Genomic DNA, 20,132 nt, shown 5'->3' on the forward strand with positions numbered 1-20,132 from the left:
TTTTTTTTTTCTCTGCGAGGTCACGACGGAAAACAGGCCTCGGGAAAAATATCAGCTAATACCAGAACTAAAAGCTAAAATCCTTCTTAATGAAATAAAGTCACACACACACTGCAGCAAGGACAGAGTGATATTAATAATAACAAGAAAGAAAGAAAGAAAAGAGAGGGAGGGGATCAGAGTTGTCGTTTCATTGGTTCACTAGACTGAACCCTGTGCTGCACTGCAAAAACTCAAGAATATTTGTCTTATTTCTTGTCAAAATGTCTCATTTCTAGTCAAAACTAATCTCTTTTCACTTTAAATAAGACTCATCATCTAAAAATTAACTTGTTTTTAGATCATTTTCACTTGTTTCAAACTAATTTTCACTTAAAATAAGTAGAAAAATCTGCCAGTGAAAGCAAGTTTTTTGTGCTTGTAATAAGGAAGAAAAACTTGCACTTCCACTTCTTTCAAGTGAAAAACTGCTTGAAAGAAGTAAAAAGTGTCTAAAAACAAGCAGCTTTTTAATGTGATGAGTCTTATTTTAAGTAGAATGAGATTAGTTTTGACTAGAAATGACATTTTGACTAGAAATAAGACAAATATTCTTGGTAAGATGTTTGAGTTTTTGCAGTGTGGCGAACACACGGACTGATCTTTCTCAGTTCGGGAGCAAAAAAAAGAACAAAAACAAAACAAAAACAATGACAACAGCGCTGGATTATTCTTTATTGTTTCTAATCCGGCTTTTTGGCCTTTATGAGGATGAAATGTGGGTCATGCCCTGGAAATAGACTTCCCTCTCTCATTCTCTCTCTCTCTCTCTCTCTGGACGACCACACAGAGGGCTCGGCTTTTCACTTGCACTGCAAAAACTCAAAATCTTTCCAAGAATATGTGTCTTATTTCTTGTCAAAATGTCTAATTTCTAGTCAAAACTAATCTCTTTCCACTTAAAATAAGACTCATCACCTAAAAATTATCATTTTCACTTGTTTCAAACTAATTTTCACTTGAAATAAGTAGAAAAATCTGCCAGTGAAAGTAAGTTTTTTGTGCTTGTAATAAGAAAGAAAAACTTGCTCCACTATCAGATTTTTCTACTTATTTCAAGTGAAAATATGTTAGAAAGAAGTAAAAAGTGTCTAAAAACAAGCTGCTTTTTAATGTGATGAGTCTTATTTTAAGTAGAATGAGATTTGTTTTGACTAGAAATGAGACATTTTGACTAGAAATAAGACAAATATTCTTGGTAAGATTTAGAGTTTTTGCAGTGTGGTTTTGGTCTGACATTACCCCCCCCCTCCTCGCTGGCGTCTGTGTGGCCGTGCGTTGAGGTTGCCGGCATGTAATTACCTGAGGGTTGTCGTAAAACAGCACGTCGGGAACCTTCATCTTCTCGCTGGCGTTGTAGACGGGCGAGGACACGCCGCCGATGGTCAACACGCCGTCTTTTATCGTACCTGCAGAGACACAGCAGCAGAGAGAAGAGAGTTATGCATCTTAAAGGGATAGTATCATTTTTTTTAAAGTGGGGTTGTATGATCTACAAATAGCCCCTAAGTACTTTAATTGCAGTAGAAGACTCTCTGCACTCCTCCCGTTAGCAACGCCAGCCCATAATAGCCCTGCCCAGAGATTTACAACATACAGTGTTGTGAACAGACCCAAAGAAACGGCCTATTTTCACGGCCTAAAAGAGGTTTTACCTGAAAAAAAAACACACAGTTCCATTGTTCGCTATAATATAATTTTTTCCAGCCCTTCAAAGTGCAGGAAAAACACAGTTTTTATTTGGACCTAACCAACTCACGTATCCCTCCGCCCAGGGTTAGCGCCGCCGATCAGCAGTTGGTTAGGTCCAAATAAAAACTGTGTTTTTCCTGCACTTTGAGGGGCTGGAAAAAATTATATTATAGCGAACAATGGAACTGTGTATTTTTTTTCAGGTAAAACCTCTTTTAGGCCGTGAAAATAGGCCGTTTCTTTGGGTCTGTTCACAACACTGTATGTTGTAAATCTCTGGGCAGGGCTATTATGGGCTGGCGTTGCTAACGGGAGGAGTGCAGAGAGTCTTCTACTGCAATTAAAGTACTTAGGGGCTATTTGTAGATCATACAACCCCACTTTAAAAAAATGCTACTATCCCTTTAACATCAATCAACCTCTGTCCTCGATGCTACGGAGACGGGAGGAGGAGGAACTGTTCGTTACATCTGAACCTCAGTGAACTCGTTCGCTGCAGTGACACATCATCATCATCATCATCATCATCTTTAAATCCTCCGTCTCTCCCCGGGGACACGTGTCCTCTCTGCTCCCTGTACAAACTGTCCACAAACAGACTCAACTTTGCCCCAGTAGTGGCTCTGGATCTCTAAAAATAACTTTTTACATAATAATAATAATAATAAACTTTATTTATGTAGCACCTTTTTTTTCTAAAACAAAATTACAAAATGCTGTACAGATCAAATAAATGACGACATTTAAAGCAGAAGTAAGCGATATTTTTGTGTTAATATAAGTCTTAAATAGTTGTATCTTCCGACAGCAAGAGTGTTTGGACCGAAACACGGGTCTGTCAGTCACTCTGCTCTGCTCTGAGCCGAGGAGAAAACATTTATCGTATCCTACAAGTTTTATCCAATGAGGAGAGAGAACGGCATAAAGGGGCAGTCCTCTCTGTGTGTGCAGCCAAGGGATGCGCCTGAATGTGGTGACGTAGGGACGAGGACCAATAGATCCATGACGAGGGCGGGGGCTGCTAACTCCATCGGCTGACAAGACGTTGTGGTGCGTTCAAGGCAACCCGTAACTCGTGTTTTTTCGACCTGTGAAGTCGTACCAGTTCGATCTGGTACGAGTTCACGGGTCAGAAGTTACGAGTGGCCGTTATAGTGACTTTCACAGGTAAAACAGGTCGGAAAAACACGAGTGTGTTGCCTGGAACGCTACAAAGTCGAAAGTCGTGACTTGAAGCTGTAATTTACGGTTTCAAAAGCCTGCCTGGAACGCAGCATTAGCCAAAACGACCGGATCGCTTACTTCTGCTTTAACATAAGGAGGTAAAATCCTGTGGTCCATGGTATTTAAAACTGACAAAAAGTAAAAACAACATAAAAGCTGCTCCACTGGTTAAAAATGATGGTAACATGGTAACAACAAAATGTTTTACTCATCATTGATAAGCACTAACTGTGTTTATAAACTACATACTAATGAGTATTCATGTGTTAAATGAAGAATTCAGTATTTATTAATGCTTAACTAATGCTTAATAGTGTGTATTTGTTATAAAGTGTTACCAAAATTACTTTTTGTAAAAGTTAGCTTTTTAAAGAGAAGTTAAATCTGTTAAAGAGCCACCTAACTGTTTAGACTGAGACTGTATTTGTCACCTTCGGCAGCAGACGTTCAAATAAAATGAAATGAAATGAACATTTTTAGCCCTCATAATTTAGTTTTTTATATCTACCTCATTGATGTTTACATTTTCTTACAAAACTAAAGGCATTTTGTCAGGCAGCCACCAGGGGAGATGATGAATATTCAGACCATCGTTGGTGTTCATCATCACCGGCTTCAACAGGAGGTTACGGACAAAACAATGAAAATAATCAACTTGATCAGAGGAAGTTCAGCTCCGCCTGTTCCGCAAATCTGCTGTGAATCCCCATGATGACCTGTTCCTGATAAAGTTATTTCAATCTCGGTTGTTTTTTTTCTTTCAGTTGCTCTAAAAACAGGAGGGTCAACGCCATATTTATATATATATCAACTAATGATCACTGGGTAAAAGTCAAACTGGTGATAATTAAAGCTGCAGACGCTGCACCGACTCTTCTGTACATAAAGTGTACACTGCAAAAACTCAAAATCTTACCAAGAATATTTGTCTTATTTCTAGTCAAAATGTCAGTTCTAGTCAACACTAATCTCATTATATTTAAAATAAGACTCATCACATTAAAAAGTAGCTTGTTTTTAGGCACTTTTTACTCCTTTCAAGCATCTTTTCACTTGAAATCATCTGATAGCGGGCACTCAGTTATCCTGAAGCTTATTACTGGATGTTTCTGTCTGTTTTGCATCTCCGCTTCACATTTTAACTGCTTGCACTGCAAAAACTCAAAATCTTACCAAGAATATTTGTCTTATTTCTAGTCAAAATGTTACTTCTAGTCAAAACAAATCTCGTTATACTTAAAATAAGACTCATCACATTAAAAAGTAGCTTGTTTTTAGACACTTTTTACTTCTTTCAAGCAGATTTTCACTCGAAATAAGTAGAAAAATCTGATAGTGGAGCAAGTTTTTCTTTCTTATTACAAGCACAAACAACTTGCTTTCACTGGCAGATTTTTTTTACTTATTTCAAGTGAAACTTAGTTTGAAACAAGTGAAAATGATCTAAAAACAAGTTCATTTTTAGGTGATGAGTCTTATTTTAAGTGGAAAGAGATTAGTTTTGACTAGAAATGAGACATTTTGACAAGAAATAAGACAAATATTCTTGATAAGATTTTGAGTTTTTGCAGCGTAAAGTCGACCACAACATGACAATTCATTTATTTTCTCTCAAGGATTATGTTGTGCATCGAGTAGTAGGAGGCAACGACAACTTCCTGTTTACTGGTGAAATGATCTTCACCACAGACTCACTGTTCGGTTTTTACACTAAAAAAGAAAAACAATCAGAGGTTGTCAGGTTAAACTGACATAAACTCAGAGTCGACCTCGCTTTAAACAGCAGGAACAGCTGATTAAAGTAATTGCAGACTAAATTGCAGACTAAATCTAAAACGGTCGACCTGCTGCTGGGTTCAGGTTTAGTTCAGCAGATCATCTCAACACTGAGATTTCTTTCCCTTTCCATCACTATCACATCATTTTATCCCAATGAAACATTAGAAATCTGTCAGATCATCGTTCATTTCTCAAGTAAAAGGGATAGTTCAACATTTTGGCAAATTGGCCCATTGCCATAATCCCTATAGTCATAGCAGTAGGTTTGTTACCTTTAATTGTCGGTGCAAGCTATTTTTAGAACGGCGGAGCAGAGCCGTGAGCTGCTCAGAGCTACGCTACAGTATGGAGGCTAATGGGATTTCTTGGTTTCCCTCATCAAACTCATCAAATACACAATCCAACAACTCCACAACGCTCTGGTGGACAAGTTGTGAGCTGCACATTCACCACGCTATGAGATAATAACTAGGGCTGTCAAACGATTAATTTTTTTAATCGCGATTAATCGCATTTTTTCCATAGTTAACTCGCGATTAATCTCTATTAAAAATATTATATATGGCGCTTTGGACTTTCAACACTCCAAAGTGTTATAACCTCTAGACAAACAACTTTTAGACCAGTAGGCCTACCTAATCATAACACATGATGCATGAAACTCACACAGAATTGAAACGAATTGCATCCAGTGGAAATTGCCCTTTACTTTGCTACGTCTCTGCCTGGCCACGTGCATTTGTTGACAACCGATGCCGTCAAAAAAATCAATACATGGCCATGTGCATTTGTTTACAACAAAGCCGTCAAAAAATCAATGGATGGAGCTGTGGATATATGTTAGACTGTGTATATTTGTGTAGCAACCAACTTGAAGGTGGCTTACCGCCCCCTACTGGACTGGAGGTCCCTCACTCCAGTCCTCCAGTCCAGCAGACAGAGGACAAAATGGGCTGCGATTAACCGCGATTAAAAAATTTAATCGCGTTAATTTTTTAAATTAATCTCATCGCGATTAACGCGTTAACTCTGACAGCCCTAATAATAACACAACGTTACCACACAGAGTTGTTTTAGAGGGAAATACAGAGACTGTTGATGAAAAACTGTCCCTGAAGGCAACGTGCATCAGCGGTTTAGCATGAATTTCCCCCTACAACAACTCTGTGTGGTAACGTTGTGTTATTATCTCATAGCGTGGTGAATGTGCAGGTCCACAACTTGTCCACCAGAGCGTTGTGGAGTTGTTGGATTGTGTATTTGATGAGTTTGATGATGAGGGAAACCTGCAAGAAATCCCATAATGAGCCTCCGTAGCGTAGCTCTGAGCAGCTCACGGCTCTGCTCCGCCGTTCTAAAAACAGCTTGCACTGACAATTAAAGGTAACGAACCTACTACTATGACTATAGGGATTAAGGCAATGGGCCCAATTTGCCAAAATGTTGAACTATCCCTTTTATTATTATTATTATTCCTGAAGTTTGAAACATTGTGATGAATGAGTGTTAAAGGTGAGTGACTTACAGCTGCGCTCTGCAGTGAGTTCAGCAGCGTCCGGTGTTTCCTGGATGGAGCAGGTGGCCAGGCTTTTCTCTAGAGAGGCACGAGCCAAACTGGGCAGGAACCTACAACACACACACACACACACACACACACACACACACACACACACACACACATAGACAGACACACACACACACACACACACACACACACACACAATGACACAAACATACAAAAATAACCACTGGTGCACACAATCGTAGAGCTTTAAAACTCTCCTGTCGTCCTTCTGGGTCAAATTGACCCAATCTGTTTCATTCCTCCATCCTTCCTTCTTTCCACAATCCTTTTTCCCTCCCTTCCTTCCTTCCTTCCTTCCTTCCTTCCTTCCTTCCTTCCTTCCTTCCTTCCTTCCTTCCTTCCTTCCTTCCTTATTTCCTCCCTAACTTCTTCTTGATCCAGTTGACCTGATCTATTCCCTATACCTCCATATTTCTTTCCTTCCCTTTTCCCTTCCTTCTTTCCACAATCCTTTTTCCCTTCCTTCCTTCCTTCCTTCCTTCGTCCTTACTTCTTCTTGATCCAGTTGACCTGATCTATTCCCTATACCTCCATCTTTCTTTCCTTCTTTCCACAATCCTTTTTCCCTCCCTTCCTTCCTTGAATTAATCTGTTCCTAACCCTCCATCTTTCTTTCTTTCCTTTTCTTTTCCTTCTTTCCTTCCCTTCTTCCTTACTTCTTCTTTCCTTTTTGACCCAATCTGTTCCCTCCATCCTTCTATCTTTCCTTCTTTCCTCCCATCTTTCCCTACAATCCTTTTCCCTTCCTTCCTTCCTTCCTTCCTTCCTTCCTTCCTTCTTACTTGTTCTTGATCCAGTTGACCTGGTCTGTTCCCTGTACCTCCATCTTTCTTTCCTTCCTTCTTTCCTCCCTTCTTTCCCTCCTTCTTTCCTTGAACGAATCTGTTCCCTCCCTCCATCTTTCTTTCCTTCCTTCTTTCCTCCCTTCTTTCCCTCCTTCTTTCCTTGAACGAATCTGTTCCCTCCCTCCATCTTTCTTAACTTCCTTTTTCCCTTCCTTCTTTCCACAATCCCTTTTCCCTCCCTTCCTTCCTTCCTTCCTTCTTCCTTACTTGAATGAATCTGTTCCCTCCCTCCATCTTTACTTCCTTTTTCCCTTCCTTCTTTCCTTCTTCTTGATCCAATTGACTTGATCTGTTCCCTATACCTCCATCTTTCTTTCCTTCCCTTTTCCCTTCCTTCTTTCCACAATCCCTTTTCCCTCCCTTCCTTCTTCTTCCTTCCTTGAACGAATCTGTTCCCTCCCTCCATCTTTCTTTCCTTCCTTTTCTTTTCCTTCTTTCCTTCCCTTCGTCCTTACTTCTTCTTTCCTTTTTGACCCAATCTGTTCCCTCCCTCCTTCTATCTTTCCTTCCTTCTTTCCCTTCTTCTTTCCTTGAACGAATCTGTTCCCTATACCTCCATCTTTCTTTCCTCCCTTCTTTCCCTTCTTCTTTCCTTGAACGAAGCTGTTCCCTCCCTCCATCTTTCTTTACTTCCTTTTTCCACAATCCTTTTTCCCTTCCTTCCTTCCTTCGTCCTTACTTCTTCTTGATCCAATTGACCTGATCTATTCCCTATACCTCCATCTTTCTTTCCTTCCATTTTCCCTTCCTTCTTTCCACAATCCTTTTTCCCTCCCTTCCTTCCTTATTCTTCCTTCCTTGAATGAATCTGTGCCCTCCCTCCATCTTTCTTTACTTCCTTTTCCCTTCCTTCTTTCCACAATCCTCCATCTTTCTTTACTTCCTTTTCCCTTCCTTCTTTCCACAATCATTTTTCCCTTCCTTCCTTCCTTCATCTTGATCCAGTTGACCTGGTCTGTTCCCCATACCTCCATCTTTCTTTCCTTCCCTTTTTCCCTTCCTTCTTTCCTCCCTTCTTTCCCTTCTTCCTTCCTTGAACGAATCTGTTCCCTCCCTCCATGTTTCTTTCCTTCCTTTTTCCCTTCCTTCTTTCCCTTCTTCTTTCCTTGAACGAAGCTGTTCCCTCCCTCCATCTTTCTTTACTTCCTTTTCCCACAATCCTTTTTCCCTTCCTTCCTTCCTTCCTTCCCTTCGTCCTTACTTCTTCTTGATCAAATTGACCTGATCTGTTCCCTATACCTCCATCTTTCTTTCCTTCCCTTTTCCCTCCCTTCCTTCTTCCTTTTTCTTCCTTCCTTGAACAAATCTGTTCCCTCCCTTCATCTTTCCTTCCTTTTTCCTTTCCTTCTTTCCTTCCCTTCTTCCTTGCTTCTTCCTTTCTTTTTGACCCAATATGTTCCCTCCCTCCATCTTTCTTTCCTTCCTTATTCCTTTCCTTCTTTCCTTCCCTTCTTCCTTACTTCTTCCTTTCTTTTTGACCCAATCTGTTCCCTCCATCCTTCTATCTTTCCTTCTTTCCCTTTGTCCTTCCTTCCTTCCTTGACCCAGGAGGACAACAGGAGGGTTAAAAAAGACGGAAAAAAACCCAGTCTGTTTATACGGTGCCTTCACAATGAATCACAACCCAGATGTGACTGTGTTTCTGTGTGTGTGAGTGTGTGTGTGTGTGTGTGTGTGTGAGTGTGTGTGTGTGTGTGTGTGTGTGTACCTAGAGAGACAGGCCTTATTGACGGCGTGGGCGATGCTCTCCTCGGGGTAGAGGGAGAGACGGCGACAGATCCTCAGCAGCTGTCTGGTGGAGAGAGACGAGGCCAGGGACTGGGCCTGCAGGACACACACACACACACACACACACACACACACACACACGCACGCACACACACACACATAAATGACTTGGATGAACAGCACGTGTCATGGTTATAATAGTGAACATGATGATAAAAAGCTAAGTTTAAACAGGAGCTTATGGCTGAGAATAATAATAATTCATGGAAAGATGCGATTAAAAAGATAGTTCATGATTTTCATATGTTAATATAGAAATTCATTAGAAAGAGTGAGTTAAAAGGGAATAATAATTCATTGTTTTCATGTGTCCTGAGTTAAGAAGGGTTAAAATGCCTTGCCTTGCCTTAAAATGATGATTGATCATCCATTCTGTGCTCAACTGCTTTTGCCTGCACTGCAGAAACTCAAAATCTTTCCAAGAATATTTGTCTTATTTCTTGTCAAAATGTCTCATTTCTAGTCAAAACTAAACTATTTCCACTTTACATAAGACTCATCATCTAAAGATGTTCTTGTTTTTAGATCATTTCGCTTGAAATAAGTAGAAAAATCTGCCAGTGAAAGTGAAAGTTTTTTGAGCTTGTAATAAGGAAGAAAAACTTGCTCCACTATCAGATTTTTCTACTTATTTCAAGTGAAAATCTGCTTGAAAGAAGTAAAAAGTGTCTAAAAACAAGCTACTTTTTAGGTGATGAGTCTTATTTTTAGGTAGAATGAGATTTGTTTTGACTGGAAATAAGACAAATATTCTTGGTACTGTAAGATTTTGAGTTTTTGCAGTGTGGCAGGTATAGAAGATGACAACAGAGACAGTAACAACATTTATAGATAAAAATAGTTTATTTTATATCACTTTTTGTCTATAACCTTTTATCAGAATTCACTTGCATAAGTCATTTTTGGGGACCTCAATTGTTGTTTTTTTATTTTCTCTATCAAGTCTGTGGCGAATGTGTTGTGTTGCACAGCGATTGATTGTTGATGCCTGTTTCCGTGTTGAGGAAGAAGCAGTATGGCCGACTGAAGAGAATACACACTGAATGCTAGAGTAACGTGTCGTGCTCGTGTAGTTTTTCCACCGTTAACACGCGCACACGCACACACACACACACACGTAAACAAACTGGACACACACACACACACACACTGCAAAAACTCAAAATCTTTCCAAGAATATTTGTCTTATTTCTTGTCAAAATGTCTCATTTCTAGTCAAAACTAATCTCTTTCCACTTAAAATAAGACTCATCACATAAAAAGCAGCTTGTTTTTAGACACTTTTTACTTCTTTCAAGCAGATTTTCACTTGAAATAAGTAGAAAAATCTGATAGTGGAGCAAGTTTTTCTTTTTTATTACAAGCACAAAAAACTTCCTTTCACTGGCAGATTTTTCTACTTATTTCAAGTGAAAATGAGTTTGAAACAAGTGAAAATGATCTAAAAACAAGTTAATTTTTAGGTGATGAGTCTTATTTTAAGTGGAAAGAGATTTTGACAAGAAATAAGACAAATATTCTTGAAAAGATTTGGGGGTTTTGCAGTGCACACTCTCTGTACTCACGGTGGGGTCGCTGGTCTTGCGCAGACTGTGTGTGAGGTGCAGGAGCTGCTCTGCTGCTTCCTGTGGGACACCCGGCGTCTGAAACACGACAAAGAGGAGGAAGAAGGTTTGAAAAACATAATCTTCATCTTGAGTTGTTGTTTTTTTATTTTACTGTTGAATTTCCAAATAAAACTGATGCAGTTCTGCTGTAAAAAAAAAGGTTCTGAGAAGTTGTATTACACCATACAGATGTTAGAGCTGGACACGATCATAGAAACATCTGTTTGAACATCATAAGCTTTGCTAAATGTGTTGTTTTTTTATGCAGCACAGGCTCCAATACAACTAATACAGTTATGAAAGGCTTTTTTAAAATAACACAAAATGTTAAATAGCAATCAAATATTCTCAATAACTTATTTAGTAGTATTTACGACGGAGTATTAGGGCCACATTGAGAAAACAAAACAAAACACAGACTTCGAGTCATAAATTTACGAGAATAAAGTCGTAAATTTCCTACAAGAAAAAAGTCATAACATTACGAGAATAAAGTCGTAAATGTACGAGGATAAAGTCGGAAATTTACGACTTTATTCTCAAAGTTTGCGATTTTTTTTATTTGTCAATGTGGCCCTAATACTCCGTTCTAAGTATTCAATAACTTATTTAGTAGTATTTTGTATATATCTTTATTCTATTCTTTTATATAGTTATTATGTGTATTTATAGTATATGCGTATCTTTTGCACTAGAATATTTTAATTAATTCTATTTTATTTTATTTTATTTAAATTCTTAATACTATTTTCATCCCTCCCATTTCTGCTTCGTACTGAAATGGTATTTACTTAGTAATAGAATCATTTACCAACTGACATGTTTTTCTTGTTGTAATAATAATCATAATGGTAACACTTTAGATTAGGGAACATATATTCACCATTAACTAGGTGCTTATTAATATGCATATAAGTAGCTTACTAGCTCCTCATTAGTAATTATTAAGCACGTATTAACACCTTATTCTACATAGCCTTATTCCACCTCTATTACATAAAAGGTTCCAACATCATCTTATTTGGGAAGTGACGGTATTTAGGAATCTTTACGATTAATTAATTGTGGCGTTTAATAATACTGCGATTAATTGTGAAAACAAGTAATGGTGACATCCCTATAGTCACATCCCATGTTTTTATCTGCTGCTGCTGCTGCTGCTGCTGCTGCTGCTGTTCACACTCAGAGAGGGAGAATGAAGCTCGTCTTCAGCTTCCTCCACACGGAGAACTGATCAGGAATCAATGAAGAATCCATAAGCAGAACCAAATGGTGTCAATGAAATCTAATCAGTGAGTCTCCATCATCCTCATCTGTTACCAGGCAACAGCAGCACAGAGCAGCAGCGCTTCATCTGAGGAAGCTTTAGTGTCTCTGACCAAACTAACTAACAACAGCTGGATTTCTGCACACATGTTGCCATGTCTGCGTTTACATGCACTTCAGTATCCCGATTTTAATCAGGTTTTTTAAGTACCCCGTTTTTGTGTTTGCTCATGTAAACACCATTTCCCGATTCCAGAAATCGGGATAAGCTCATATCCCGATTTTGAGAAACCTGATTTTGCTGCCTGGAGAACTCCGAAAGAAACCAGGGGCCTGTTGTTCGAAACCTAGATAAGGGATTAAGCCGGGATATGTTGGTTATCCTGGCCTAATTTAGCCTCAAGTCGGTTGTTCGAAAGCTGGATACCTTTATCCTGGTCAAGTTACTATGGTGATTTATTCTCTGCAGCTAGCCTGCTCCAGACCAGGCTAACAGCCAGGCTTAGTTGATTCTGTTGTCTTTATCTGTCAAGTCAGCTGTCACTCTGATCAGACATCTATGTTTCATACATGTTCTTATGTACATATTGGCCTGATTTCTAAACCAATAAAATGCATTAACAATAATCAAAAAACGTGAAACATTTACAATATTTATTAGGCTTTTTTTTTCATAATTAGGCCTTCAAAATTATTTTCATAAAATATGTTATGATTATATTGGCCTAAATATTGGTTGAGGTAAGAAAATAAGAATAAAATTGAGTGAGTGTGAGCACCTTCCAAATAATTTATAGACCTCGTCATTGTTATCAGCAGTTTATTGAAGCACCAAACAGCATAATGTTCTAATATTTAATTAATTTTCACCTGTTGCACATTTGGCCGTGTGCTGTAAACTTTACTTCAGATTTGTGCAATGAATCAACTTCCACTGCTCATCATTAAGGCAAAGTGCACAACTGTTCATTTGTGAAAGGAACTTGAGTTGTGATTATAGTTTTGGATTATTAAATCAGTCCGAGAGAATTAGTTCCACCTGGCTTGACAAAGCTGCTCCTCCTCAGTCTGGCTCAGCGTTCCAACAACCAACTAAACCAGGATGGACTTATGAGACTTTGTCCAACCTGGCTTTTCCACTTATCCTGGATATCTTTATTCTACTTTCGAACAACAGGCCCCAGGATACTGGAGCGGAGGAGACTATTAAGTTTTTTTGGGGTTTTTTTTATGCGAGAAAGTAACTGTTAAGATCCCCAATGTGCGGTCGGTTCATCCAAATGAGGCTGTTTAGACGTTTGCTACGACTGCAGTGAAGTTAGTTTTAAGTTGGATATTTGACAGACATTCGCTCCTTCTCAATACATTAAAATCATGCTGCAATTCTGCGATATATATAAAAAAAAGAAAAGATGAAAAAATTAAATCACTAGGTGCGTTTCCATTACCCCTTGAAATGCGCAAAACCTAAATATCGAAATTAAAAACTGATAATGGAAACACCTACATTTCGAAAAAACTCTCAAATATCGCAAAAAAGTTTTTGCGCTCTCATGAGGTGGTTTTTGAGACGTATCGATACAAACGTGTATCGCAAAAGTGTAATGGAAACACTTTTTTGGCTTTTCTACACGTCACCGGCGTCAGCGGAGTTGTGTGTGTCCACGCTGTGTTGGTTTATGTAACTTGAGGGGACAAATGAACCACATGTTTATTGTCATGCATTGCTGACCTGGGCATTGTTTCTCAATAAATTAGAAAACCCTTTCCTATCGTTCCCCTTTTCCCTGCATGGTTGAAGGAGATTTGGCTCACATCCAGGCTCCCACTCCCTCCTGCGCCGACATGTCACCTTAAGTCACATAAACCAGTACGGCTGTGTGGACACAACCACCTATATTGTTGTCAGCGCCTCATCACCGCTGGTGTTAAAAGGCTACGTTCTTTCTGCAGTCAAGTTAAAGCGCACATCCGCCGTGTTGGTAAACAAATAATCCCTCTATATCAACGGAGGCAACCGTGCTTGATCAGCTTGGGTTGGAGGTGGTGTGAGTGCGGGCCAGCGGGGGACAGGGGAGGGGGGCCGGCATTAGAGCTTCAGCACGGAACAACTGGCCCGTGTGACTGCGTCCTTATTTGTGGCCGCTGCAGCGCCACACGGGCTTTGCCTTTCAGCAATCAAGCGCTGTTTTTGTCTTTGTTAAAAACAATAACAGCAACAGCTGTCGGCAGCTGAGATTGCTGTGCCGTCACCATAGAAACGTAAGACGCATTACGGCTCATTCGCAAAACACCTTTCAATGGAAACACCCGCAAATAACAATTGCACTTTTTAGAAGTTTCAGAAATATCGCTTTTATTTTGCGAAAATCTGTAATAGAAACGCAGCTACTGATATGAATCAGTCTGGAAAGGGTTACAAAGCCATGTCTAAAGCTCTGGGACTCCAGTGAACGATGGCATATATTTACTTGGGTTATCTTTATCTAATAGTAAAATTTGTTTGACGATGTTGAACATTTAAATGTGACAAATGTGCAAAAAAAAAGAAATCAGACACAAAGCTGTAACCAGGGTGAAGTAAGATGGGGGTGCTGTCTCTCAGAGTGTGTGTGTGTGTGTGTGTGTGTGTGTGTCTCACCAGTCCCTGGATGAGGCCCATCTCCTCGGCTCGGGCCAGCGGGCTGACGGTGTGATACAGGAACATGGTGAGCAGCTCGGGGCCGAGCCACTGCTGCTGACCGCCGCCGCCGCCGCCGGCCCCCACCACCGGGGGCTCGGCCAGCGCCAGCACCCGGAACGACCGGTGGATGGGGAAGATCGACCTGAAAACACACAAACACACACACACACACAACAGGGTTCCCACTCTTTCCTTGAAATCATTTTCCAGTCTGACAGACATGTTATCACACCAAACAAATTCGTCAAATTTGGACGAACCGGGAAGAGGAGCTTCGAGAAGCTTCTGCTACAAAACAAGCTTGAAATATAGACTTATTTCATTTTTTTCGGGACAATTTCTCATGTCGGGGCTTCAATACAAGACGGACATTACATACGAGCAGCATGGAGGTATTTGGATGTTTTTTGGTGTGTCTTTTTGTTACGAAGACAGTTGGTATCCATTTGCAACCGTTATATGGACATGCACTGCTACGCCGAGACCCCCTGTAACTCAGAGAAGCCACGGAGGACTCTGAAACTTCTCCCAGCCCTTAGTCCACATGAGGGGGAGGAGATCATGAGTGAAATTTCTATTTTGGGTGAACTATCCCTTTAAAAATTTAGGAGCACAAGCAGAAAATCTAGGGGCGCAAATATTCACATTCTCTCATCATTCACCTCTTCATTCATGATCCTCACACACGTCGGCCTGCAGCCACTTTAACGACAGATTTCAGGTTCTCTGAGTCGCCTCTTTCACATTTCACCAAAACAGCAAATAGGCTCCACCTCTTTGGACTTCCTGGACTCTCTCTCCTGGACTTAATAATCTTTTTTGATACAGCGTGTGAGCTGACATGCATGACTGTAACTTTTACATGTTTATATCTTTGTGTGCTGGCAGTTTGTTTTGTTCTGTTTTGTCCTTCTCCTTCTGTTTTATTGTATATTGTCTCTGTTGTTCTATATGTGGTTTAAACTTAAAAACTTTATAAATAAAGTTTTCAAATACATTGGTTGCACATGCGCAAGTAGATTAAACATTTGCTCAAATTTTAGGGGCAAAATGCCTCCACGTGGGGTCAGTCTGGAGCCCTGCCGTCTCATTCATGCTTTAGAGGAGTCTTCTTTTCCACAGTTGGACCTTATTTTGTACATTTAACCAGTTTGTTTCTATGTTTCTTCCTCTCTCAGCCCCAGAAGTCTGATCTAAAGATGTGCAGTCGGTGGCTCTTTAACTTATCTATGAAATAATCTCTGACATGCTTAGAAATTATGACAAATTCATCATAGAATAACACAAACATGTTTTTGTTTTTAAACCACGCACACTCCTGCTCTCTGCTGCTCCTCTACCTGTCACTCAGCAGAGGAAGAGAAAACCTTCATGCTCGTGGTCCGACACTGGAAACACTCATCTAGTTTTCTCTCACTTTGTTGGAAAAGAAATTCTTAGTTGGGTCTGAAAAAGTCAAACAGAGCTCTGGTAGCTGATGTGATATTGTACTAACTCCTTGCTCCTTGTGACTGAAGCTACTACTGTGTGATATATTGTATTTGTACCATGTTGTGCTTTGTTTTGTCCTTGTCTAATGTTGTTTTAGTGTGAACCGCGGTACTGCGGATGGAAATTAGCTTTAGAGCTAAATCTGGCATATTTACATTTTGTATGTTCATGAATATACAGAGTCCCGTTACAATTAAACAAAAAAATGAAATTTGTTTTTAGATCATTTTCACTTGTTTCAACCTACAGTAACTTTCACTTGAAAAAAGTAGAAAAATCTGCCAGTGAAAGGAAGTTTTTTGTGCTCGTAATAAGAAAGAAAGAAAAACTTGCTCCACTGTCAGATTTTTCTACTTATTTCAAGTGAAAATATGATTGAAATAAGTAAAAAAGTGTCTAAAAACAAGCTACTTTGTATGTGATGAGTCTTATTTTAAGTATAATGAGATTTGTTTTGACTAGAAATAAGACAAATATTCTTGGTAAGATTTTGAGTTTTTGCAGTGTACATAGTTACACATATAAAGTCGCTTGTTTTTAGACACTTTTTTACTTATTTCAAGTCTATTTTCTCTTGAAATAAGTAGAAAAAAGTCAAACAGAGCTCTGGTAGCTGATGTGATATTGTACTAACTCCTTGCTCCTTGTGACTGAAGCTACTACTGTGTGATATATTGTATGTGTACCATGTTGTGCTTTGTTCTTGTCCTTGTCTAATGTTGTTTTAGTGTGAACCACAGTACTGCGGATGGAAATTAGCTTTAGAGCTAAATCTGGCATATTTACATTTTGTATGTTCATGAATATACAGAGTCCCGTTACAATTAAACAAAAAAATGAAATTTGACCTTTTATTTTCTCATTTTCCAAAACTGGAAAACCGTTTTCCAGGTTTTCCAGGGCGTGTGTGAACCCGGCACACACACACACACACACAACGTAGAAGAGTTACACACAGGGTTCCTACACATTTGAAATTTCCAGATTCCATACTTTTTCCAGACCCTAATTTCCAGACTTCTCGGTTAAAAAAAATCTAATTATTTGTGATATTTGAGGAAATAGATGTGCATAATATAAAAAAAAGCATGCAATTAATCATTTGTTTCTGAACGTGTATGCCATTATGTAACCAAGTCATTTCCTGGAGATTGTAGCTAGGTATAATAGCACATACAATATAATGAACCCAAATAACTTCAGATGAGACCAAACCCAGATAAGTATTAAGAAAAATATATTTCCATACAATAGTTTCTATTTTCCATACTTTTCCAGACCTGGAAATGTATAAAATCAAATTCCAAACTTTTTCATACTTTCCATACATGTGTAGGAACCCTGTACACACCAGCTGAGGATGAACATCTGTTGAGCCAGGTTCAAGTCGTATGTGGAGTGCAGGTGCACATGGTGTTGGTCTCTATGTGTGTGTGTGTGTGTGTCTATGTGTGTGTGTGTGTGTGTTAGTGTGTGTGTCCCAGCCGATCTGTGTCAGGCAGCGGAGCGTCATGACTCCTGACAGCCGGCTGTGTGACTCTGTGATTGGAGCGGACAGCCGAGTCCGTTGGGATGCATCGCCCCACGGAGACAGCCACACCGCAGCCAGCCAGCCAGCCGGCTATATTTACCGGAGCGCGTGGGCGGCAGCGAGCCGAGCCCTCACCATCATCATCATCATCGTCACCGGCCGAGTGTGTGGGAAGAAGAGATTTCATACATGATGAAGATATCAGAGGCTGCTGGTTATTTATAGTAGGCCTCACCACCACCACACACTAGATTCCTCCATCATCCGTCTAAAAAGGTCTGTCGCCCTCGTTCTCACGTTCCCTCTCTCCCTGTTCACTCCCATAACGTCATCGTCTACATTCATGTCATTCTAAACATTTAAAGTGATACACCAACATTTTTTTTTTCGTGTCTTGCCTCACTCCCGAGTCCATGACCAGCAGATAGACACCATCCTTTCCACTGTGCGTGCAGTAACAAGGGAGATAGAGCCGTATCGCCTGTAATTAGCTTAGCTCAAACACTGGAAGTGTATGGGTAGTGTTAGCCTGCCTCCACCTAAAGTCTCTAATTAACTTAGCTCAAACACTGGAAGTGTATGGGTAGTGTTAGCCTGCCTCCACCTAAAGTCTCTAATTAGCTTAGCTCAAACACTGGAAGTGTATAGGTAGTGTTAGCCTGCCTCCACCTAAAGTCTCTAATTAGCTTAGCTCAAACACTGGAAGTGTATGGGTAGTGTTAGCCTGCCTCCACCTAAAGTCTCTAATTAGCTTAGCTCAAACACTGGAAGTGTATGGGTAGTGTTAGCCTGCCTCCACCTAAAGTCGCTAATTAGCTTAGCTCAAACACTGGAAGTGTATGGGTAGTGTTAGCCTGCCTCCTACCCGAGCTGAAATCAGCAGTCAGAAGCTGATTTCATTTTAGCTCTAAACTCTGTAAATATATCACTTTATCAACATTTCAAACATGTTTAGGTGAGAAAGTAGCCGTTTAGATCAGCAGTGTGTCGTTAATTTGTCTAAATACCAGCTCTTTACAATTTTGTTCGGACGAATTCGGTGCTACTCAAGCTAGCCGTTGTGACCAACGCACTTCCGGTTACTTTCACAAAATAAAACACCCGTTGCCCTTTACATACAGAAAACCATGACGATAGAATTTGTGCTTTTACTTTGAAATAGGAAGCTAACCTACCCTCGATGTAGCTAGCTTGAACCAAAATAAACCGTCTTTGCTTGAACCCTCCGTTTTGACCGATCTCGTCCCGTTAGCGGCATTTGACCGCTCAAGATGCCTTACCGGAGAGTTTTGTCAGCTCTGAGACCAAGATCGGCCCGCCGGTTTCCGTTTAGAGTTGCTGAAGAGTTTCTCTGATGACTTTAGGTGGAGGCAGGCTAACACTACCCATACACTTCCAGTGTTTGAGCTAAGCTAATTACGGGCGATACGGCTCTATCTCCCTTGTTATTGCACGCACAGTAGAAAGGATGGTGTCTATCTGCTGGTCATGGACATATTCCACTCAATAGAGCTGCCTGGGAACGCAGCATCTAGTCAGTATAGTAGATATCTATGAGAAAGAGGAAGATGAGAAAGAAGAAGAAGAAGAAGAGCAACGTGGAAGAGGTAGATAACTGTGAGCTCCTCCAACAGGTCTCCTCAGAGCTCGGGGGCCCTGACGGCAGCAGAGGCCCCTCATGTCTCCTCTCTGACCTGTAGAGAAGCAGCAGAGGATCTGACACCGAGTCCTGGATGGATCTGTGGAGGATTAGAGCTCAGAGATCCAGATCCAGAGAGGAGGAGGAGGAGGAGGAGGAGGAGGAGGAGGAGGAGCAGCTCCATGTCGACCTGCAGTTTAATTAACTGGCTCCTAAAATCAGCTCAGACTGAACAACGAGGAGACGATGGAGGAGGAAGAGGAGGAGGAGGAGGAGGAGGATCTGTGGCTGAACTACCCATGATGCAAAAACTCAAAATCTTTCCAAGAATATTTGTCTTATTTCTTGTCAAAATGTCTCATTTCTAGTCAAAACTAATCTCTTTCCACTTTAAATAAGACTCATCACCTCAAAATTAACTTGTTTTTAGATCATTTTCACTTGTTTCAAACACATTTTCACTTGAAATAAGTAGAAAAATCTGCCAGTGAAAGCAAGTTAATAAGAAAGAAAAACTTGCTCCACTGTCAGATTTTTCTACTTATTTCAAGTGAAAATCTGCTTGAAAGAAGTAAAAAGTGTCTAAAAACAAGCTACTTTTTATGTGATGAGTCTTATTTTAAGTAGAATGAGGTTTGTTTTGACTAGAAATGAGACAAATATTCTTGGTAAGATTTTGAGTTTTTGCAGTGCATGATGCATCGTGTTCCTTAACTGGAACCTGTTCTCTAATGGACAATAAATTCCTGGTGGATACACACACACACACACACACACACACACACACACACATGCACGCGCACACACATTCAGTCTGAGCCACAGGAGAGGAGGAAGAGGAAGTGGGTTTATTTCAGCCCCAGACGCCCCACCACAAACATCCTTCCTGCCAGCTTAGGTGGGTTTCTGAGCACACACACACACACACACACACACGTGCACGTATACACACACTCAAACATA

General features: G+C 40.2%; 1 protein-coding gene across 1 annotated transcript in view; it reads right to left on the reverse strand.

Moving 5' to 3' along the window:
* Nucleotides 1–20,132, reverse strand: part of vwa8 (von Willebrand factor A domain containing 8) — a 150,854-nt gene that overhangs the window by 96,648 nt on the left and 34,074 nt on the right. Inside the window, exons 15-19 of the mRNA XM_085766068.1 lie at nucleotides 14,467–14,650; nucleotides 10,518–10,595; nucleotides 8,873–8,988; nucleotides 6,260–6,360; nucleotides 1,342–1,448 (exon numbers count right to left, since the gene is read on the reverse strand). Coding sequence (XP_085622194.1) covers nucleotides 1,342–1,448; nucleotides 6,260–6,360; nucleotides 8,873–8,988; nucleotides 10,518–10,595; nucleotides 14,467–14,650 — 586 coding nt within the window. The remainder of the gene's footprint in view (nucleotides 1–1,341; nucleotides 1,449–6,259; nucleotides 6,361–8,872; nucleotides 8,989–10,517; nucleotides 10,596–14,466; nucleotides 14,651–20,132) is intronic.

The sequence above is a fragment of the Trachurus japonicus genome, chromosome 21, assembly GCF_045865225.1.
Source record: "Trachurus japonicus isolate A0001 chromosome 21, Traja_1.0".
NCBI lineage: Eukaryota > Metazoa > Chordata > Actinopteri > Carangiformes > Carangidae > Trachurus > Trachurus japonicus.